The sequence below is a fragment of the Sapajus apella genome, unplaced genomic scaffold (assembly GCF_009761245.1).
Source record: "Sapajus apella isolate SASKATOON/1434 unplaced genomic scaffold, GSC_monkey_1.0 scaffold69, whole genome shotgun sequence".
In the NCBI taxonomy this organism is placed as follows: Eukaryota; Metazoa; Chordata; class Mammalia; order Primates; family Cebidae; genus Sapajus; species Sapajus apella.
Window position 1 is genome coordinate 7,530,107 of NW_022437009.1, and position 19,053 is coordinate 7,549,159.

Sequence of the window (19,053 nt, forward strand, 5' to 3'; positions counted from 1 at the left end):
CAGGCTGGAGTGCAATGGCGCGATCTCGGCTCACCGCAACCTCCGCCTCCTGGGTTCAGGCAATTCTCCTGCCTCAGCCTCCTGAGTAGCTGGGATTACAGGCACGCACCACCATGCCCAGCTAATTTTTTGTATTTTTAGTAGAGACGGGGTTTCACCATGTTGACCAGGATGGTCTCGATCTCTTGACCTCGTGATCCACCCGCCTCGGCCTCCCAAAGTGCTGGGATTACAGGCTTGAGCCACCGCGCCCGGCCTTATTTATTTTTTTTTCTGCTAACTAGAATAACCAGTTTACATTTTTCAATTTAAATAAACATATTAACATGCCTCACGATGACAACCATCTTTCTTCTGAATTCAGGTTCTAAGATAGAAAGATAGCTGTGTCTTGGAACTTTGCCTAGAACTTATCACTTGGCCAAAATAAGGCTTCACTGCCTTTATTACTCCTTGCTAATGCCTGCTTTGCCTTGATGTGAGGGGACCTTCCCTTAGGAGCAATCCATTCTTTGATAGTAAGGAGGGAGGGGTGCTAATGGAACCGTTAAAAATTGTTATCACTCCCTTCTCCATTCTGTAATATACTTGAATTCAGAGCATCTGGGGCCAGAATACTTTATTTCCAATGCCAAGCTTTTCTGTTAAATAAGTAAAAGGCAGGAATCCTATTATAGGATGCCTTAATTTACCACATGGCTGCCCTCAACCGAAACTTTGAATTGTCCCTTTGGCACCTGGAAATTTTTACAGTATAGGGCATTGCACCCTGTAAGATTCCGGATGGATAAGAAGTAAGCATTTTGTGTGTAAAATAGGAGAAAGAAAATGTCTTTGCAGGGAGCGGGTATGGGGATTGTGGGAAAGGGAAACGAGGGAAACATTATTGGTAGATCAGTTATAGAAAAGAGTGATAAAGTTGAGGCTTTAGAAGTTGATTTTCTTAAAACCATGTATCCCATTTTGGTCCTTGCAAAGTTTCATCTACTTCTCTAGAGGTGTGTCTAACTGCAGCTAAAGGTTGAACTCAAGGAGGACAGAGCATATCTGTGAATGATCTTCAAAAATGGACTATTGATTCCATATTGATCTTTTCAGACCCTCACATGAAGGTCATGATTTATATCAGTAGTTTTATATTCAAAAATACAAATGTGTATATTTATGATGTGGCAAATTTCTCTTGACTTATTGTCATCAACTAATTAATAGATTTTCTTCTTCTTCTATTAATTATCTAGGACAGAGAACAAACATATCCACAAGGGCCCAGCAATGTTTTTTTGGATTTTTCTTCAATATTTAAAAATCAGGAGAATTTACATTAAAATCTGAATTTACACTTTTTGAAGGTTGAAAAATAGGGCAAAATTGAACCTGCATTTACACTTGGTAGTAATCAGATGGAACTGAGTTGTGGCTCTCCGCTTTAGACAGTGAATGTGCTTTCACTTTACTCATTTATGTTTAATGCCTGGCATTTGTAGGCATTTACATTTATGACCCCTGGCCTTATGATAACTGCTGATCTGTTTTGTGCTTGTTAGCATATTACAATATTATTTAACTTTAAAAATACATAAATTTTGTCTGGGCGCAGTGGCTCATGCCTGTAATCCCAGCACTTTGTAAGGCCAAGGCAGGCAGATCGCCTGAGGTTAGGGGTTTGAGACCAGCCTGACCAACATGGAGAAACCTTGTCTCTACTAAAAATACAAAAAATTAGCTGGGCGTGGTGGCGGCTGCCTGTAATCCCAGCTACTTGGGAGGCTGAGATAGAAGAATCGCTTGAACCCAGGAGGCAGAGGTTGCAGTGAGCCGAGATGGCACCACTGCACTCCAGCCTGGATGACAGAGTGAGGCTCAGTGTCAAAAAAACAAAAACAAAAACACACAAAAATACGTAAATTTGAGTGAATTGCTCATTGCTTCTGTTAATTATATATTCAGCATATCAAGAGTTCTTAAAGAGAACAGTTGAATACCAAATCAGCATTTTGTTTTAAATTACTCCTAAGCCTTACTTTAGAAAAAAATACATATTTTTTCCTGTCAACTTTATTTCTTCTTTTCCCTTAGGCTTAGCACTGCTTTGGTTGTGAAGAGTATTCTTGAAAAGCCCATAGAGCATTTGAAAACAAAAGAATAAGATAAAATATTTAAAGGTGAATTAGATGACCACACTAGAAATTTTAAAAAACACAAATGAAAATGAGATAAGTTTCAGATGTTAAATTAGCAAAGATTGATTATATTGTGTTAAGGTGTTAAATTAGCAAAGATTGATCATACTGTGTTACCCTGGCTGAAAAAGTGTAAGTTAATACAGTCTTACTGCAAGGAGTTTGGGGAGTATGTATCCAGAATCTTTTTTTTTCTCCTGTTTCCCCAAACTTGTTACATAGCCAGAATCTTTTAAAAGATACATTTTTTTAGCCAGCTGTTCTACTTTTAGAAAGGAAATATTTGATTAGATATGAAAAGATACATAGTGAAAGATTGTTATCACAATGTTTTTATATTAGCCAAAAACTTAGTATAACTTAATTGTCCATCAAAAGGGAATTGGTTAAATAAATTAGGACATGTATTTAATATACTAGAGTACCAAATAACAATTTAAAATGTTATTAAAGATTCAGTGTCAAAATTTGACTTGTAAATGTCATATAACTCATAGAAGATAGTCTGTAATAAAAAATTACAAGTCTAATATTATGCATTATTTTAATGTAATATTTAGTGTTGCAGCAGAATAATGTTCTTTACCTGGCCAGGTTCAGATGGGTGCTGACTTGCATCTATTTGTCAAGTTCAGGAAGCATTAGGTGTCAGCTAGCTGGTGACATGTTTCATATGAGAAATGTATTTTTGTTACACAAGTGGAATACATTGTCTCCTTTTCTAAGCCAAGACTAATGTTTTGTTTCCAAAGGAAAATTCAAACATTTTTCACATTATTCTTCCTGGACAGTTGTAGGTTTTATTCCAAAAGCAACACTCATAGGTTCTCTATTTTTCTTATCAAACTTGAAATGGGCCAGATAATCTTCTGAGTCTACTTTATTTGTTTGTTGATTTAATTAAAGAAAACTTTACTTACTGTGAAGTCTTCATTTTGGCACAGTAAATCGTAGCAAAATTAATATTCCAAAGAACTCCTAACTTAGGCCTTTGTTGAATCCTGATAGAGGCTGTCATTTTCAAGAGGTACTATATTCCAAATTAATTTCTCTCTTTTTTTTTTTTTTTTTTTTGAGTCAAAGTCTTATTCTTGTCACCCAGGCTGGAGTGCAATGGTGTGATCTTGGCTCACTGCAACCTCCCCCTCCCGGGTTGAAGCGATTCTCCTGCCTCAGCCTACTGAGTAGCTGGATTACAGGTGCCTGCCACCATGCCTGGCTAATTTTTGTATTTTTAGTAGAGACAGGGCTTTTCCATGTTGGTCAGGCTGGTCTTGAACTCTCAACCTCAGGTGATCTGCCCACCTCAGCCTCCCAAAGGGCTAGGATTACAAGCATGAGCCACTGTGCCTGGCCTTTTTTGCCCTTTTTACACAAAATGCAAGTCCATACATTCTTCCTAGAGTAAATCAATCATTAGGCAAAGACTTTGTTTTTAAATTTTTGTATATTTTTGTTTTTAGCAGCTCCATAGAACCTTTTCAGAGTGATAAAAGTAGAACTGTAATATTTTATATTGACTATAATGTGATGTCACTTAAACTCCGTGTTAACCTGCATTTAGATATATAAATGTTCATGTATAATAATGATATAATTAACTTGTTTAAGTACCCTGTATATTGTTCAAATAAATCTGAGAAAGAATATATTTGTTTATATTTTATGTGAAGCTTCCAAATTTAATGTAAATTTCTCATATGGCTAATGTGAGCTAATAAACCAGTTTCTTGTTTTGTATGTTTAAGAATATATTATTTAAAGCTTTGTTTACTCCATTAGCTTATTCTTCATACATTTTGCAGATTATTTGTTTACCATCTCATCTACTTTTTGAAATATTTTTTCTACAGTTATGCAGAAGGCATGGAGGGAAAGAAATCCTCCAGCTCGAATCAAAGCAGCCTATCAAGCTTTAGAATTAAACAATGAGTAAGTTTGAAATTTATGAAAAATAAATTTATTTTGAAGGAAACCAAGACAAATGATTTTTTTGAGACACAGTGTCACTCTGTCAACAGACTGGAGTGTAGTGGTGTGATCTTGGCTCGTTGCAACCTCCGCCTCCCAGGTTCAAGGTTTTCTCTTGCCTCAGCCTCTTGAGTAGCTGGGACTACAGGCACGTGCCACCACACACAGCTAATGTTTGTCTTTTTAGTAGAGACGGGGTTTCACCATATTGGCCAGGATGGTCTTGATCTCCTGACCTCATGAGATCAGGAGATCAGCCTGATCTCAGCCTCCCAAAGTGCTGGGATTACAGGCATGAGCCACTGCACCTGGCCAAGCAAATGATTTTTATGTCTCCTTTTGTCTGTTCCTACGACACTTGGAGCCATTAGTAGTCCCATTTCCCTTTTGCATGTTATGGATATTTAATAAAATTTTCAGCGTTTGCCAACATCTGTGTTTGCTTCTGAGATTGTAAATCTATATATGCTTTTGAATAGAAATTATGCTAGAAATACTTTTCAAAGTGGGGAATGCTCATGGAGAATGGTGATAATACTTTATAGTTAAAAGGGTACTAAAATAATAATGTACTTATGCCACCTGTTGTAATTTTTTCATTTAAGTCATTAAAGCATTCATTCAATCTTGAGTATTTTAGTTGTTAGTGGACTTGAAGGCATGAGAAGGGGATTAAAAATAAGTAAAACATAGCTGTGTCAAGTTTATTTTTTTCATACTAGCAGCATTTTTTACAGTTCTTTGTATGAACTTTATATTTTGAAAAGGCAGAATGTGAAATTATAAGGCAAGTTAATATTTACAAGGAACAGATCAATAAACACTAACCTAATGCAGACTGAATAAATGCCAAGAGTGAAAATATGGTTCCAGTTGGGATTTATCAAGGAATGCTTCCTGAATAATATAGAGTTGTTCCCTGAACCTTCTCTCCCCAGTATATATATTATCCTCATTTTTTGTTTATTTGTTTGTTTTATTTTGTTTTGAGATGAAGTTTTGCTCTTGTTGCCCAGGCTGGAGTGCAGTGGCACAATCTCGGCTCACTGTAACCTCCGCCTCCCAGATTCAAGCGATTCTCCTGCCTCAGCCTCCCAAATAGCTGGGATTACAGGCGCCTGCCAACACACCTGGCTAATTTTTTGCATTTTTAGTAGAGACAGGGTTTTATCATGTTGGCCAGGCTGGTCTTGAACTTCTGACCTCAGGTGATCCACCCACCTTGGCCTCCCAAAGTGCAGGGATTACATGTATGAGCCACCACACCTTGGCCTAGTATATATGTTATCTTTATTAAGAAGACTTTCCCAAGGTGGAGCAAAAATGTCAGAGTAAAGAACTCCAAAATAGTAAACTGGCAGAAACTGTCAGCATCAACTTTGTTAAAACTCTGGAAACTAATCAAAAGTTTACAGTAACCTAGTGAATGCTTACTCAAGGGAAAAAACACCTGAATCTCTCTAAGAAAGCTTTGTAGTATTTTATTTACCCTTGCCCCATTCCTCACTCCCTAGCTCAGTGACAGTCTTGAAGACAACAGTGTACATGCCAGGTATAGGTTTCTAGTACCAGAGGATGTGGAATGGACCTTATTTTCAAAGAACTGTGGTTGTTTGTTTTGCCCTGTCTGGTGGCTCCCTGAAGGACTAGCTCAAAGGGCTTGCTTTGTTTCAACTTACTGAAAGAAGAGAGTTTTCAATTTCAGAACTCTTGCAAAACTGACATAACTACACTTGGGTCATTTGCTGAAAACATTTAAAGACAAATACATCAGCTACTGCTGCCTGGGGCAAGTGATAACAGGAAGGACAAGCAACAGACAAACCAGAAAGCTTGTGAGCGAAGGCTGGGGAATTAGACACTTTTAGAAATAAAGTCTTTGAAAAGCTCCCACATATTTCTGGGAATCTAAAGACCCTACACACAGCCAGAGCTGGGCACATGCTCAGAAGAGACTTGAGAAAGTCCTAAACTCTCAAGTCTGGCTAACCTTCATGTTCTGCACAAGTAGGAGGTGAAGGCTAAGGCAGAGTTGTAAACTGTTAGGCTGAATGTTGAAGGTATGCCCTAGCACCCACACAGAGCCCATTTGCAAATACTTTTGCCATTTGTGTTTTGTTTGGTTTTGATCTCAGGCGTTTAAGGAAATCTCTATCTAATCATCAAATGACCACGAGGCTAAAATAGCACAGATGACACTGGTCATACATGACAAATAATACAGATTTTATAAAATTGGTTCAGAAAAGTCACTAAACAACTGCAAAAGTAGCAACAACAAACCCTAGGAAGTAGAGAATATTATATTTCTAGAGTTGCTAAAATAAAATATTTAGAATTTCCCATTTTCAACAAAAAATTACAAGGCATGCAAAGAAACAAGAAAACATGGCCCATACATAGGAAAGAAAAGAAATTAGGCTGGGTGTGGTGGCTTATACCTGTAGTCCCAACACTTTGGGAGGCCAAGGCAGAAGGATTGCTTGAGCTCAGGAGTTTGAGACCAGCCTGGGAAACATAAAGAGACCCTGTCTCTAAAAAGAAAAGAAATTAATAGAAAAGAGTCCCCTGTGAAGCCTAGACTTTGGACTTAATAAACAAAAAGTTTAAATCAGCTATTTTAAATGTGCGCCAGGAGGTAAAGGAAACCATGATAATGATCTCTCACCATTAGAGAATATTAGTAAAGAGGAAGAAATAATAAAAAGGACCCAAATAGAAATTTCAGAATTAAAAAGCTTAACTAAAATGAAAAATATACCATAGGTGTTCAGCAGCAAGCAGGTTTGAGCAGACAGAAGCAAGAACCAGTGAATTTCATTTAAGTCAATTGAGATTACCCAATTCAAGGAGCAGGAAAAAATTAAGGAATAAAGAAATATGACCTAAGAGAACTGTAGGATGCTATCAAGCATACCAATCTATGCATTATAGGAGTTCCAAAAGAAAGAGAGAGAAAAGGGCAGAAAAATATTTGAAGAAATAATAGCTGAAAACAAAATAATAGCACACCAATTACAGCAGCATATTAAAAAATGTTACACACCTTGAGCAAGTAGCATTTATTCCTGGAGGCAAGAATGGTTAAACATTTGAAAATCAGTAAATGTAGCACACTATATGAACAGAATGAAGCAAGAAACCACATGATTATCTCAACTGATGTAGAAAAAGCATTTGACACAATTCCCAATCTTGATAAATAAATGGAAATCAATTAATGTAATATTCCCCATTAATAGACCAAAGGACAAGAGCTACATGATCATCTCAGTTGATGAACAAAAGATCTGACAATATCCAACACCATTTTATGATGAAAATATTTAAAACTAGGAATGGAAGGAAATTTCACAAGAACATCTGAAAAATTCATTCTAAATACATGCTTACTGATGAAAGAATGAAATGTTTCCCTCCACAGTCAGGAAGAAGGCAGGACGTCTGCACTTGCACTTCCGTGTTACATGGTGTACTGGAGGTTCTAGTCAGTGCAGTTAGGCAAAACAAATTTTTACATGGCATTTAAATTGGAAAGGAAAAAGTAAAACTATCTTCAAACACAGACGGCATGATTTTATTTGTAGAAAACCTTAATCCACAAAAAAAGAAAAAAAAACCTAGAGCTAATGAAAGAGTTGACAAAATTGTAAGAAACAAAATCAACATATGAAAATCAGTTGGATATCTATATCCTAGCTATGAAACAATGAAAAGGAAATTAAGAAAACAATTCTATTTACAAAGGCACCAGAAAGATTTAAATACTTAGGAATAAATTTAACCAAAGAGGTGCAAGACTTGGGTGCTAAAAACTATAAAGCATAAGTTGCATAAATAAATGAAAAGATACCTTATGTTCATGGAGTGGAAGACATTGTTACAATAGCAGTACTCCCTAAATTGATTGACAGATTCAGTGCAATCCCTATAAAAATTTTAATTACTATTTCTGCAGAAACGGACAAGGTGACCCTATAATTCATATAGAACTGCAAGAGGCCCTCAATACCAAAACAATCTTGAAATAGAAGCACAGCATTGGAAGACACACTACCTGATTTTAGAACTTATGCTAAGCTACTGTAGTTAAATCATAAGGATAGACACCTAGATCAATGGATTTAAATTGAGATTCCAGAAATAAACTCATATGTCTATGGTCAGTTGATTTTTTTTTTTTTTTTTTTGAGATGGAGTTTTGCCCTTTTTACCATACAGCCATACAATCATTTTTAAAAAGTATGTTTTTTTTTTTTTCTCACTTCATCCTGTATTTTAAAATAAATGTTTTCTTCATATAGATTTTTTTCCCCATTGGGAGAAAAAAAACAAAAACAAGATAATTCAAATACAGTAAAAACAAATAATAATTATTCAGGATCTCAGGTTCTGGGCAGTTCAAAAACAGCCAAACGGTTCTTTTTTTCCACCGGAATACCACAATGGCAGAACTTAAGAATCGTGATACTAAAATGGAGGGACGGTCCCAGCAGCTGCCCCTGGCTGGCTGGAACACACAGCACCACCCAGGCAGAGGCGGTGGGCATCCTGATGCCAGCCTGCCCATCCCTCTATTCCAACCAGCCTCCTGGCACAGGGCTGGGCCCACATCCTGCCCTCTGCACCTTGATCTGGGCTGGGGCCGGCTGACCTGGTCGCTCTGGCCATTGCTCGTGCTGGAAATCCATCACAGACTAAGTCACCTCCTTCAAGGCCAGGCCTCTCTCTCCCAGATGCCAGTGAAGGAAAACAGATGCCCAGTCCACAAATCAGGATTGTTAGACTATGAAACATTCAAACGTTCACAGGGCAGAATGCTGAGCATAGACATAATCTTTCTAATCTCTGCCACCCAATGACACATATGTGACACAGCAGCCACATCTGCAATGCCTCTAGGGGCATCAAAAGAAAGTGTTTTTATTACATTTCACTTGGTTTTTGGAATGGCAGTCAGGAACCCTAGTGTTTTTGTTTTTTGTTTTTGTTTAGACACAGGGTTTTGCTCTGTTGCCCAGGCTGGAGTGCAGTGGTAAGATGATAGCTTTATTGTAACCTCAAACTCCTAGGCTTAAGCAGTCCTCTTGCTTTAGCCTCTGAAGTAGCTAGGACTACAGGTGCACATCACTACACCCAGTTAATTTTTAAGCCTTTATTTTTCTTTTTGTAGAGGAAGGGTCTCATTTTGTTGCCCAGGCTAGTCTCGAACTACTGGCCTCAAGTGATTCTCCTGCCTTGGCCTCCCAAAGTGCTAAGATTTCAGGCATGAGCCACTGCGCCTAGGCAGGAAGGCCAGTGTTTAAAGCAGTAGTATATCTAACGCTTCACAGGGATCTCGTGTAATCAAATGGAGAAATCTTTGTTGATGAGTAAAATTATTATGTACTATGGGGTCTTCCTATTTGAAGGATGATGAAATGGTATGATTTGCATTTTCCATATCTGAAGAACATTTTTTGTCTCCACTTAATGATTTCTACCTGTTATCACTTTTGTTTAATGCTTAGTTTTCTATGTTTATCAAGAATTTCTCTCCTCTTGCTTAGATAAGCACTAATTATTAGAAATACAATGCAAGCCACATATGTAACTTTACATTTTCTAGTATCCACATTTAAAAAGTAAAAAGAAATAGGTGAAATTAATCTGTATAATGTTTTATTTAGCTGTATTCAAAATATTGAAATATTTGATTTATTTATTTTTTTAAAATTTTTTGAGATGGAGTCTCATTCTGTCGCCAGGCTGGAGTGCAGTTGTGCGATCTTGGCTCACTGCAGCCTCTACCTCTTGGGTTCAAGGGATTCTCCTGCCTCAGCCTCCTGAGTAGCTGGGACTACAGGTGCGCTGCCACACCCAGCTAATTTTTGTATTTTTAGTAGAGATGGGGTTTCACCATGTTGGCCAGGATGGTCTTGATCTCCTGACCTCATGATCCACCCACCTGGGCCTCCCAAAGGGCTGGAATTGCAAGTGTGAGCCACCACGCCCGGCCTAGAATATTTTAATATATAGACAATACTTTTCTAAAATCTATTAATGAGGAATTTTACATTCTTCTAAGTCTTCAAAATTCATTGTGTGTTTTTATACTTGCATCACATCTCAATTCCAACTCGTCATATTTCAAGTTCTCAATAACCACATGTGGCTAATGCCTAAAACTCTGGACAGTGCAGGCTTAGATAATTACAACTAGGACATTGTCTCTAGAAGAGGCGGGTTTGTTACTTCTGGGAGTGGAATAACGTTTTGTTTCTCTTTGTGGCCCCAAAACAAGAATTTGTTTATTAGCCAACTGTTGACTTAAAAGATACAAAGGGCTGAGCACGGTGGCTCATGCCTGCAATCCCACCTACTCAGGAGGCTGAGGCAGGAGAATCGCTTGAACCCAGGAGGCAGAGGTTGCAGTGAGCCGAGATTGCGACATTGCACTCCAGTCTGGGCAACAGAGTGAGACTCCACCTCAAAAAAAAAAAAAAAAAAAAGATACAAAGAAAAGCCTCTGTGTTTTAGTGGGGTGAAGAAAAGAAAACTTGGCATAAGCATTGTTGTGAGGAATGAATGAGAGTAGGAGTATGGGAGGAAGGACTTGAATTTAGAACAAGGGAAATTATACTGCATAATATTGTAGATAAGTCCATGGGAGGATGGGACAGAATGCAGAGGGGTGTGCTTAGATTTGGGGAAAATGTCTAGTCCTGGAATATGTTTCTGAGTTAGATGTTAAACGCGCCTAGTTGGCCAAAGGACTGTCTTCCCAATCTTCACCCCCGCTATACCTGCCCCGTGAAATGGATATCATAAAGTATACAGTGACTAAATCAGGTATGACTGGCTGGGCACAGTGGCTCACTCCTGTAATCCCAGCACTTTGGAAGATTGAGGCAGGTGGATCAAGTGAGGTCAGAAGTTTCAGACCAGCCTGGCCGGCATGGTAAAACCCCATCTCTACTAAAAATGCAAAAAGTAGCTTGTCATTGTGGCGCATGCCTGTAATCCCAGCTACTCAGGAACTGAGGCAGGAGAATTGCTTGAACCCTGGAGACAGAGGTCGCAGTGAGACAAGATCGGGCCATTGCACTCCAGCCTAGGCGACAGGAGTGAAACCCTGTCTTAAAAAAAAGCAGTTATGACCACTAGAGGGTATAGTCTTATGAGTAACAATTCAGATAATTCTATATATATATATATATATATATATATATATTTTCTCCCCCCTTTCACAAAAAGAAAATGCAGGACAATGGGTTAGAGGAGACATAATTTTTTTTTAAAGGACAAGATAAAGAGCAGAAAAAGATAAGAGAACAGAAAAATTGTGGAATCAGACATAAAGAATATACCAATATGTCCCTATTAAAGTAAAATATTGAGTGAAGTTTTTTTTTTCTTCAAAAGGTGGAAAAAGTGTAGGAAAGGAAATACGACATAGAGCAAAGGGACATAACCAAGAGAAAATACTTGCTATATCATTTTATTTAAAATTGCCTTCCTGCTTTCTTCATAGCTGTGCCACTGCATACGTTCTACTGGCTGAGGAAGAAGCAACAACTATTGTAGATGCTGAAAGGTTATTTAAACAGGCGCTCAAGGCAGGAGAAACAATTTATAGGCGGTCGCAGCAATGCCAGCACCAAAGTCCTCAGCATGAAGCCCAACTGAGTAAGCAAGTTTGAACTGCTTATTACTGTCTTTTAGCTCTTCAAATTTGCTTGTGTCTTAACACAAAACAACAATAATAACCTAATACTTACAGATTAGTTAATTTTCACTGGAAATAACTAATCTATTCGTGATACCTACAAGCCAGCAAGACAGAAATGTGTATTAGCCAGAGAAAGCTTATGGAAGGGAGTAGATCTGCTCAGGTTATTGAGAGAAGATGTGCTGCTCTGAGACTTAACAGTAATTTATTTCATGTGAGAATTGGGCTGTTCGTTGAAAAAATATAACTCAAAAACATTCAGCCTTCAGGAGAGGCTTCTAGTGATAATAAGCAGCTATTATCTTTATCCTCACCCTTACTCTAAGCAAGAGTGAAGGTACATTATTTGATTTGCTCTTCAGACTCTGTATCTGCATATAGTGCTAGGGAGTGGCTCCTTTCCCGCCATCTGATTCTTAGCCCTAAATCCAGCCTCATACTTGGCACTGATTCTTTCTTTGGTTGGTTTTTCTCCATGATGTGCTTGGGATCAAATGAACCATAGCAACAGAAGTCTTTTCGATTCTTAAATATGCTTTACCAATTATGATTGAGATTTTTTTACCAAAGATGTTAGAATCATCAGTGATGCTGCTTCCTGCTATTTTTATGGCCAGAGGGTTTTGGTTTCACAATTTTGGCAAATAGTGAAGTGGGAAATAAATTGAAATATGTTTATATAATGTATTATTTACTAGCAGTTAAGTTCTAAATATTTTTTTGTTTGTAAACTAAAATTTGGAGAATGTTTTTCTCCCTAAGCTAAATACTGATATATATGGTATGTTTCATTGATGCACATTTTTATAACACACATTTGTGGGAATATATAATTTTGTAGCCTGAACTAATGAAACTGCATCTGTAAAAAAGTCATGCCATTTGTCTTTGTATAATCTCAAATATGGCTATGAGATAGTTACAGAAATATTTGTTAGCTCTTTCTAGAAGTAGTTTTATAGTTTGTCGATTACTCACTGTTAAGAAAAGTTTACGTTAGCCATGGAAACTTTATTTTGGACTTTTTTGTTTTTCAATTAAAACAATAGAGAATATCAGAATAATAGATCATTTATGCACAAACTTAAAATACTGGGTTAATGTTATATCTTCCTTTTAATGTATGTATGTATTTTCTGTTAATGTTAAAATAAACTTATCAATCATACACAAATTATATACACTGTAATTAGGTTACTATAAGAGGCAAAAATAATTAAATGTGTATTTTAAGTTTTAATACAGAAAACTTAAAACATGCACAAAAATAGAGAACATTCCTGTTCAATATTCATCATCCAAATGTGGCCATAATTAATTAGTATTCTTCCATTCTGACACAATTTAATTTTAATTGAATCTTCCAAGGGAAGCAAATAAGTGGATATGTTAATGAAATAGCAGCCCACAATACAAAAGTGATAGTTGTATTTTTTTTATTCCAAATAGGGAGAGATACCAATGTACTGGTATATATTAAAAGGAGATTGGCAATGTGTGCAAGAAAATTAGGAAGAATAAGAGAAGCAGTAAAAATAATGCGAGATGTAAGTAAATTGATGGTGGGACTATTACATTTATCCTCCACAAACTAAAATATAGTTAAGTTGCCAGTTATTTTAATGCAGAGTCACTGTTTTTTAATTGGTAGTTTTTAGAACAAGGTGTTTATTTAATATATGTACCTTTCTTAAGGGTTAGGTCTTCTTCATAGCTATGTTAAGAAACAAGAATTTCTACTTTAATTAATCTGGCTCAGCTCTATTGAGTTCCTTTGTTATGATTTTAATCTTTTTTTCCTTTTAATATACAGTTGATGAAAGAATTTCCTCCTCTTACCATGTTGAACATCCATGAAAATCTCTTAGAATCACTTTTAGAATTACAGGCCTATGCAGATGTTCAGGCAGTCCTAGCAAAATATGATGGTGAGTCATATTCCCTTAGTTGATAGCATTGTTATTCTTTTCCAATGATGTAATTATAAATATGGTTATATTCTAGTATTTATCTAATTTCCTCTATTTTACCAGTCAATATTTAGCACACACTGAGTTTGCTATTAAGTATCTTCTTTATCAGGACTTTTATTAGCAAAAGACTGCAAGGAAGAACTTTTCTTCTCTCAAGATTTACTTGTTTGTTGATTGAGTGCCTAATCTGAGTGAGGCATTCAGAATATGATAGTGAACAGGACAACATGGGAGACTGGGAGTGATGACTCACACCTGTAATCCCAGCACTTTGGGAGGCTGAGGCGGGAGGATCACCTGAGCCCAGGAGTTGGAGACTGGCATGGGCAATATGGCGAGACCCTGTCTCTACCAAAAAAAGTTAGCTGGGCATAGTGTTGCACACCTGTAGTTCCAGCCTCTTAGGAGGCTAAGGTGAGAGGATCACTTGAGCCTAGAAGTTTCGGGCTGTAGAGAGCTGTGATTGCACCACTATAGTCCAGCCTAGGCAACAGAGGGAGGAAGAAGGCTGTCTCAAAAAAAGAAAAAAGGAGGGAGGCCTCATAGGATTTACAATTTAGTGGAACTGTAAACTGAGCTGTGATTGCGCCACTGTAGACCAGTCTATGCAACAGAGGGAAGAAACTGTCTCAAAAAAAAAAAAAAAGAAGAAGAAGAAGAAGGGAAGCCCTCATAGGCTTTACAGTTTAATGGACAATACAAACAAATGAGCAGCAGTTACATTGAAGACTGAGTGTTTGGTAAGATAACTGGAAAAGTATGGGTGTTATGCACATAGTGGGGGTACCTCATTTGTTTTGGAGTGTCAAGCAAGGCTAACAGAGAAGTTGCTTAGTGGGATTTCCTATAAGAGCAATTCAGAATAACATTTTTACAATGCTTGTTAATTACAAAATGCAATGATAATTTGATATTTATAATAGTCTTGTGATGTGGTAAGACAAGTATTTTTACTGTCTGCAATTACTAAATAAGGAAACTGGAGTTTAAGAAGGTTGAAGTATTGGGGTAAGTTCTCCTAGCCAGTAAAAGGCAAATCCAGGGGTTTGATTTCTTTGTTCACTTGTCTTCCCATGGTAACAATTCAATATATATTGGTTATTTTTGTTATTATATTATAATAATAGCAGTTTACCACACATGAAGTTTGGAGAATTTTAAAGACAAAGCCTTTCTTCTCATCCTAAGAGAGGAATCAGCTTTTAATCTCAAGCTGAAAATTTGGCATTTCTATGCTTCTGGTCATATCTTTTTTTTTTTTTGACTTGGAGTTTCGCTCTTGTTGCCCAGGCTGAAGTACAATGGCACAATTTTGGCTCACCGCAACCTCCGCCTCCTGGGTTCAAGCAATTCTCCTGCCTCAGCCTCCCGAGTAGCTGGGATTGTAGGCAGGTACCACCACACCTGGCTAATTTTGTATTTTTAGTAGAGAGAGGGTTTCTCCATGTTGGTCGGGCTGGTTTCAAACTCCTGACCTCAGGTGATCTGCCCGCCTCGGCCTCCCGAAGTGCTGGGATTACAGGCATGAGACACTGCACCTGGCCTCTGGTTATATCTTTTACTTTAACAGAACACATATAAGTCACTTATTCAAGGCTGGGCACAGTGGCTCACACCTGTAATTCCAGCACTTTGGGAGGTTGAGGAGGGTGGATCTCAAGACCAGCTTGGGCAACACAGTGAAACACCATTTCTACAAAAAATATTATTAAAAATTAGCTGGGCGTGGTGGCATGCACCTGTAGTCCCAGCTGCCCAGGAGGCTGAGGTGGAGGTTGCAGTGAGCCAAGATTATGCCACTGTACTCCAGCCTGGGTGACAGAGAGAGACCGTATCTCAAAAAAAAAAAAAAAAAAAAAAAAAAAAAGTCATGTATTCACATTTGTCCTGTTGTAGGTTCCTACCCATTCGCTTGGGAATCCCCATGACTTGGGAAGTTTGAAATGTGTTATACTTGGAAAGAGAAGTTTATTTCTTTTAAACATCTGGAATTCTTAAGCAATGCTTCAGAATAGAGTAGGCTTATGGAGAAATTTGTGAGAAATTCTTTCCATATGTAATTTACTGGATACATGGCCTGCTTATAATACTTATGATGAACAAGCTTAGGGATTGAATACAAGAAATTAGAATAGAACCTGATTGATTAAAAATAAAATAAAACTAAAACTAATAAAGCATATCTAAGTTGATGTGCTTCTGTATTTTCATGAGTCCAGTTTTTACCATTCCAGAATCCTGAGGAAGTTGAAAGCAAATTTACTTTCTCAGTTCTCCATTTGCTAATATGATTCTGGAATCAAAAATATCAAGAGAGTTCTTCAGTCTTACTCTTCTGAAAGCGTTATTTTGGACATTCTTTTAAAATGATTTATATAATTAATTTACCTATAGTTCCAGATGAATTTTTATTTTCTAAAACATAGTAATTTAAGAAAATACAAAAATCTAGGAAGAAAAAAAAAATCATCCTTGGTTGAATCAACCTGGATTTAACTACTGTTAAATATTTTAATTTTTTTTTCTAATTTTTGTTTTTCTCTATGAATGGATGAAGGTTTTACATAGTTTTAATTATACTATTCATTTTTCCCTGAACTTATTATAAGCAGGTTATTATAAACATTTATTGAGCACATTTCATCCATTGTGCAGAGGGCTTTCATAGACGTAATTTCATCTCAGTCAGAAAAGTATCATTATTTTGAGAAGAGAAAACTGAGGTCAAACAAGTTGCTACAAGCTCAAAGATGCTTAGCTAGTAAATAATAAGATCAAGATTCAGACTCAGCTTTTTCAACTTCATATCTGGGTTTTTCCTACTATATTATAAATTTTTCAATATAATACAGGTTTTTCCTGTATATCTATTGAATTTGCATTCTGAACTATTCTTATTAAAAAATTATCTCAATACATTTTTTGTAATTCCTACCTATATTGAAAATTATCATTACAGATATAAGCCTTCCAAAGTCAGCAGCAATCTGTTACACAGCAGCACTGTTGAAGACAAGGACAGTTTCAGATAAGTAAGTGCTATGAAAACTACAATAATTTGGAAAGACTGCTACTCAATATTATGTTTGTCCTCTACTGACTTTAAACAATGCTGTTTTCCACTCTACTTCCTTCTGAATAGCCCTGGATCTTTTAAGGCTTATAGACTTCTTGCTGTGTGTAGTGGAAAGAGCAAAGTTTTTAGAGCTAACCTGAGCTCAAATTCAAACTCTACCACGTTCTAGCTATAGAACTGTAGGCAGGTTGATCATTTTGAGTTTCTCCTTTATCTGTAAAATGAGAATAATACCACAGGAGGGTTGAGGAGGATTATGTGTGGTAAGTGCCAAAAGCAATATCTAGAAAGAAAGCACACACAATAAATAGTAACTATGATGATGATGATGATGAAGTATGTAGTAGGGAAATAGGCATATGTTATTTCTTCTTAGAGAATAATTCTGAGTTCTTCTGCTTTTCTTGTATTTTTGGCTACTTTTAATGAATTCTCTTTATTGTGCAGATAAGATACTCAGAAATCAACCAAATGGTGACTATTTTCTTTCACCTTAGATTTTTATGCTTTGAAATGAATTAGAATGGAATTTTCAGTTTGTTTCCTCTCAGATAAGAATTTGATAAGAATGTACCACTATTTCATGAGATTATTTGGATATCACTGTGTAGCATTTATTACTTGGTTACCTTTTCTAAAGTGTACCTTCAATGGACTTCTCCTGAAGGCCTTCTTTACCTAAGTTTGAAGATTTTCATTCCTTATGCTGCTTTGTTTTTTATATGTTGAACCACAAGGCTTTATTTATTTATTTTGGTAGTCCTCTGGCTTTGTTTTTGGCCATCTCCAGAAACTCCTTTGATTCAAGGGGCTATTTCAATTCAAGGGATTATTATGTAAATCCGTACTTTCTTTTCTTTTTTATTTTTTGTTAGCATATTTATTTTTTCATTTTGTGCTTTTCTTGTAGATTCTCTCCAGAAACAGCCTCCAAAAGAGGGTTAAGCACAGCAGAAATTAATGCCGTGGAAGCAATTCATAGAGCTGTGGAATTTAATCCTCATGTTCCAAAAGTGAGAAATTTTATTATGAAAATACTACCTTTATTTAAGTTTATCAAATTGATGACCATGTAGACCAAAGTCTGGGTCACCATTATTTGGTGTGGAATTGTTTTCTTCTGCTGTATTTTGATGCTTATTATTGACCTTAAAGGGGATGTTGAAACATTTAGGCATTTAGAAAGGTGGAAAGAAGTAATAGTTAGCTATATGCTTTGTAATTACTGTCAAAATATAATTTGAACTGTGTTGCTTAGCTGTTCTTTTAGTATAGTTACAGAGCAGAAATAACGGCTTGGTCTTAAAAGATTATTCATATTTCATATCACTAAATTAAATTTCCTGTTACTGTGAAAGCTTTTTCTACACAGATTCCTAGCTTTTGAACTAGAGTTGGGTAGACAAAAACTAAAGACAAACAAATTAAAATAATCAATGATAGGAAGCAGATGTGGAAATTCCCAGACAAACTGGCTGATGCTTATTTAGTCCCAGATGAATCTATATACTTGCTTTGTCTTTATATTGTATACCTTGCAGTCATACAAATTATTGCTTAATCTTTGTGTGTTATAACACAAAGTAAAATTTAGGATTTTGGGTGGACACAGTAGTTCATGCCTATAACCCCAAGACTTTGGAAGGCTGAGGTGGGAGGATTACTTGAGCCCAGGAGTTTGGGATTAGCCTGGGCAATGTGGTGAGACCTCATTTCTGCAAAAAATACAAAAAATAATCTGGGCGTGGTGATGCATCCTGTTGTCTCAGCTACTTGGGAGGCCAAGCAGGGAAGATCGCTTGAGTTCAGGAGGTCAAGACTGCAGTGAGCTGCAATCATGCCACTGTACTGAAGCCTAGATGACAGAGTCAAACCCCATCTCAAGTATAAAAAAAGAGGGGGATTTTACAGTGCCCCATGTTAGGAAGTATAGTCTATTCAAGAATAGATGCCCTTACTACGAAATGTAATTATAGCTAAAGAGTGTTAATAGAGCTTGGAAACTAGAATGAAGAGCTATAGTAAAGAGATTAATTGCTAAAAGATAATTTCCAAGAAAAGGATGTTGTAAGCCTGTTAGAGATATGGTTAAGAAAAGTACCTAAGTCCAAGAAAGAGAATGGTACAAATATTTATACC

At 36.7% G+C, this 19,053-nt stretch overlaps 1 protein-coding gene and 1 non-coding gene across 13 annotated transcripts in view; one reads left to right on the forward strand and one right to left on the reverse strand.

Moving 5' to 3' along the window:
• The window catches only part of ST7L (suppression of tumorigenicity 7 like), a 135,614-nt gene that overhangs the window by 25,444 nt on the left and 91,117 nt on the right, over window positions 1-19,053 (forward strand). For all 12 annotated transcript variants that reach the window (XR_004260264.1, XR_004260263.1, XR_004260266.1 and 9 more), the window contains 6 exons: window positions 4,037-4,115; window positions 11,668-11,822; window positions 13,315-13,412; window positions 13,679-13,793; window positions 16,798-16,870; window positions 17,825-17,927. Coding sequence is in view for 8 of the 12 variants with exons in the window: in XM_032249744.1 (XP_032105635.1) it covers window positions 4,037-4,115; window positions 11,668-11,822; window positions 13,315-13,412; window positions 13,679-13,793; window positions 16,798-16,870; window positions 17,825-17,927 (623 nt within the window). In the remaining 4 variants the exon portion in view is untranslated. The remainder of the gene's footprint in view (window positions 1-4,036; window positions 4,116-11,667; window positions 11,823-13,314; window positions 13,413-13,678; window positions 13,794-16,797; window positions 16,871-17,824; window positions 17,928-19,053) is intronic.
• On the reverse strand, window positions 8,932-9,063 carry LOC116531242. Its single transcript, XR_004260330.1, has one exon. It is a non-coding gene; the product is annotated as a small nucleolar RNA SNORA17 (small nucleolar RNA).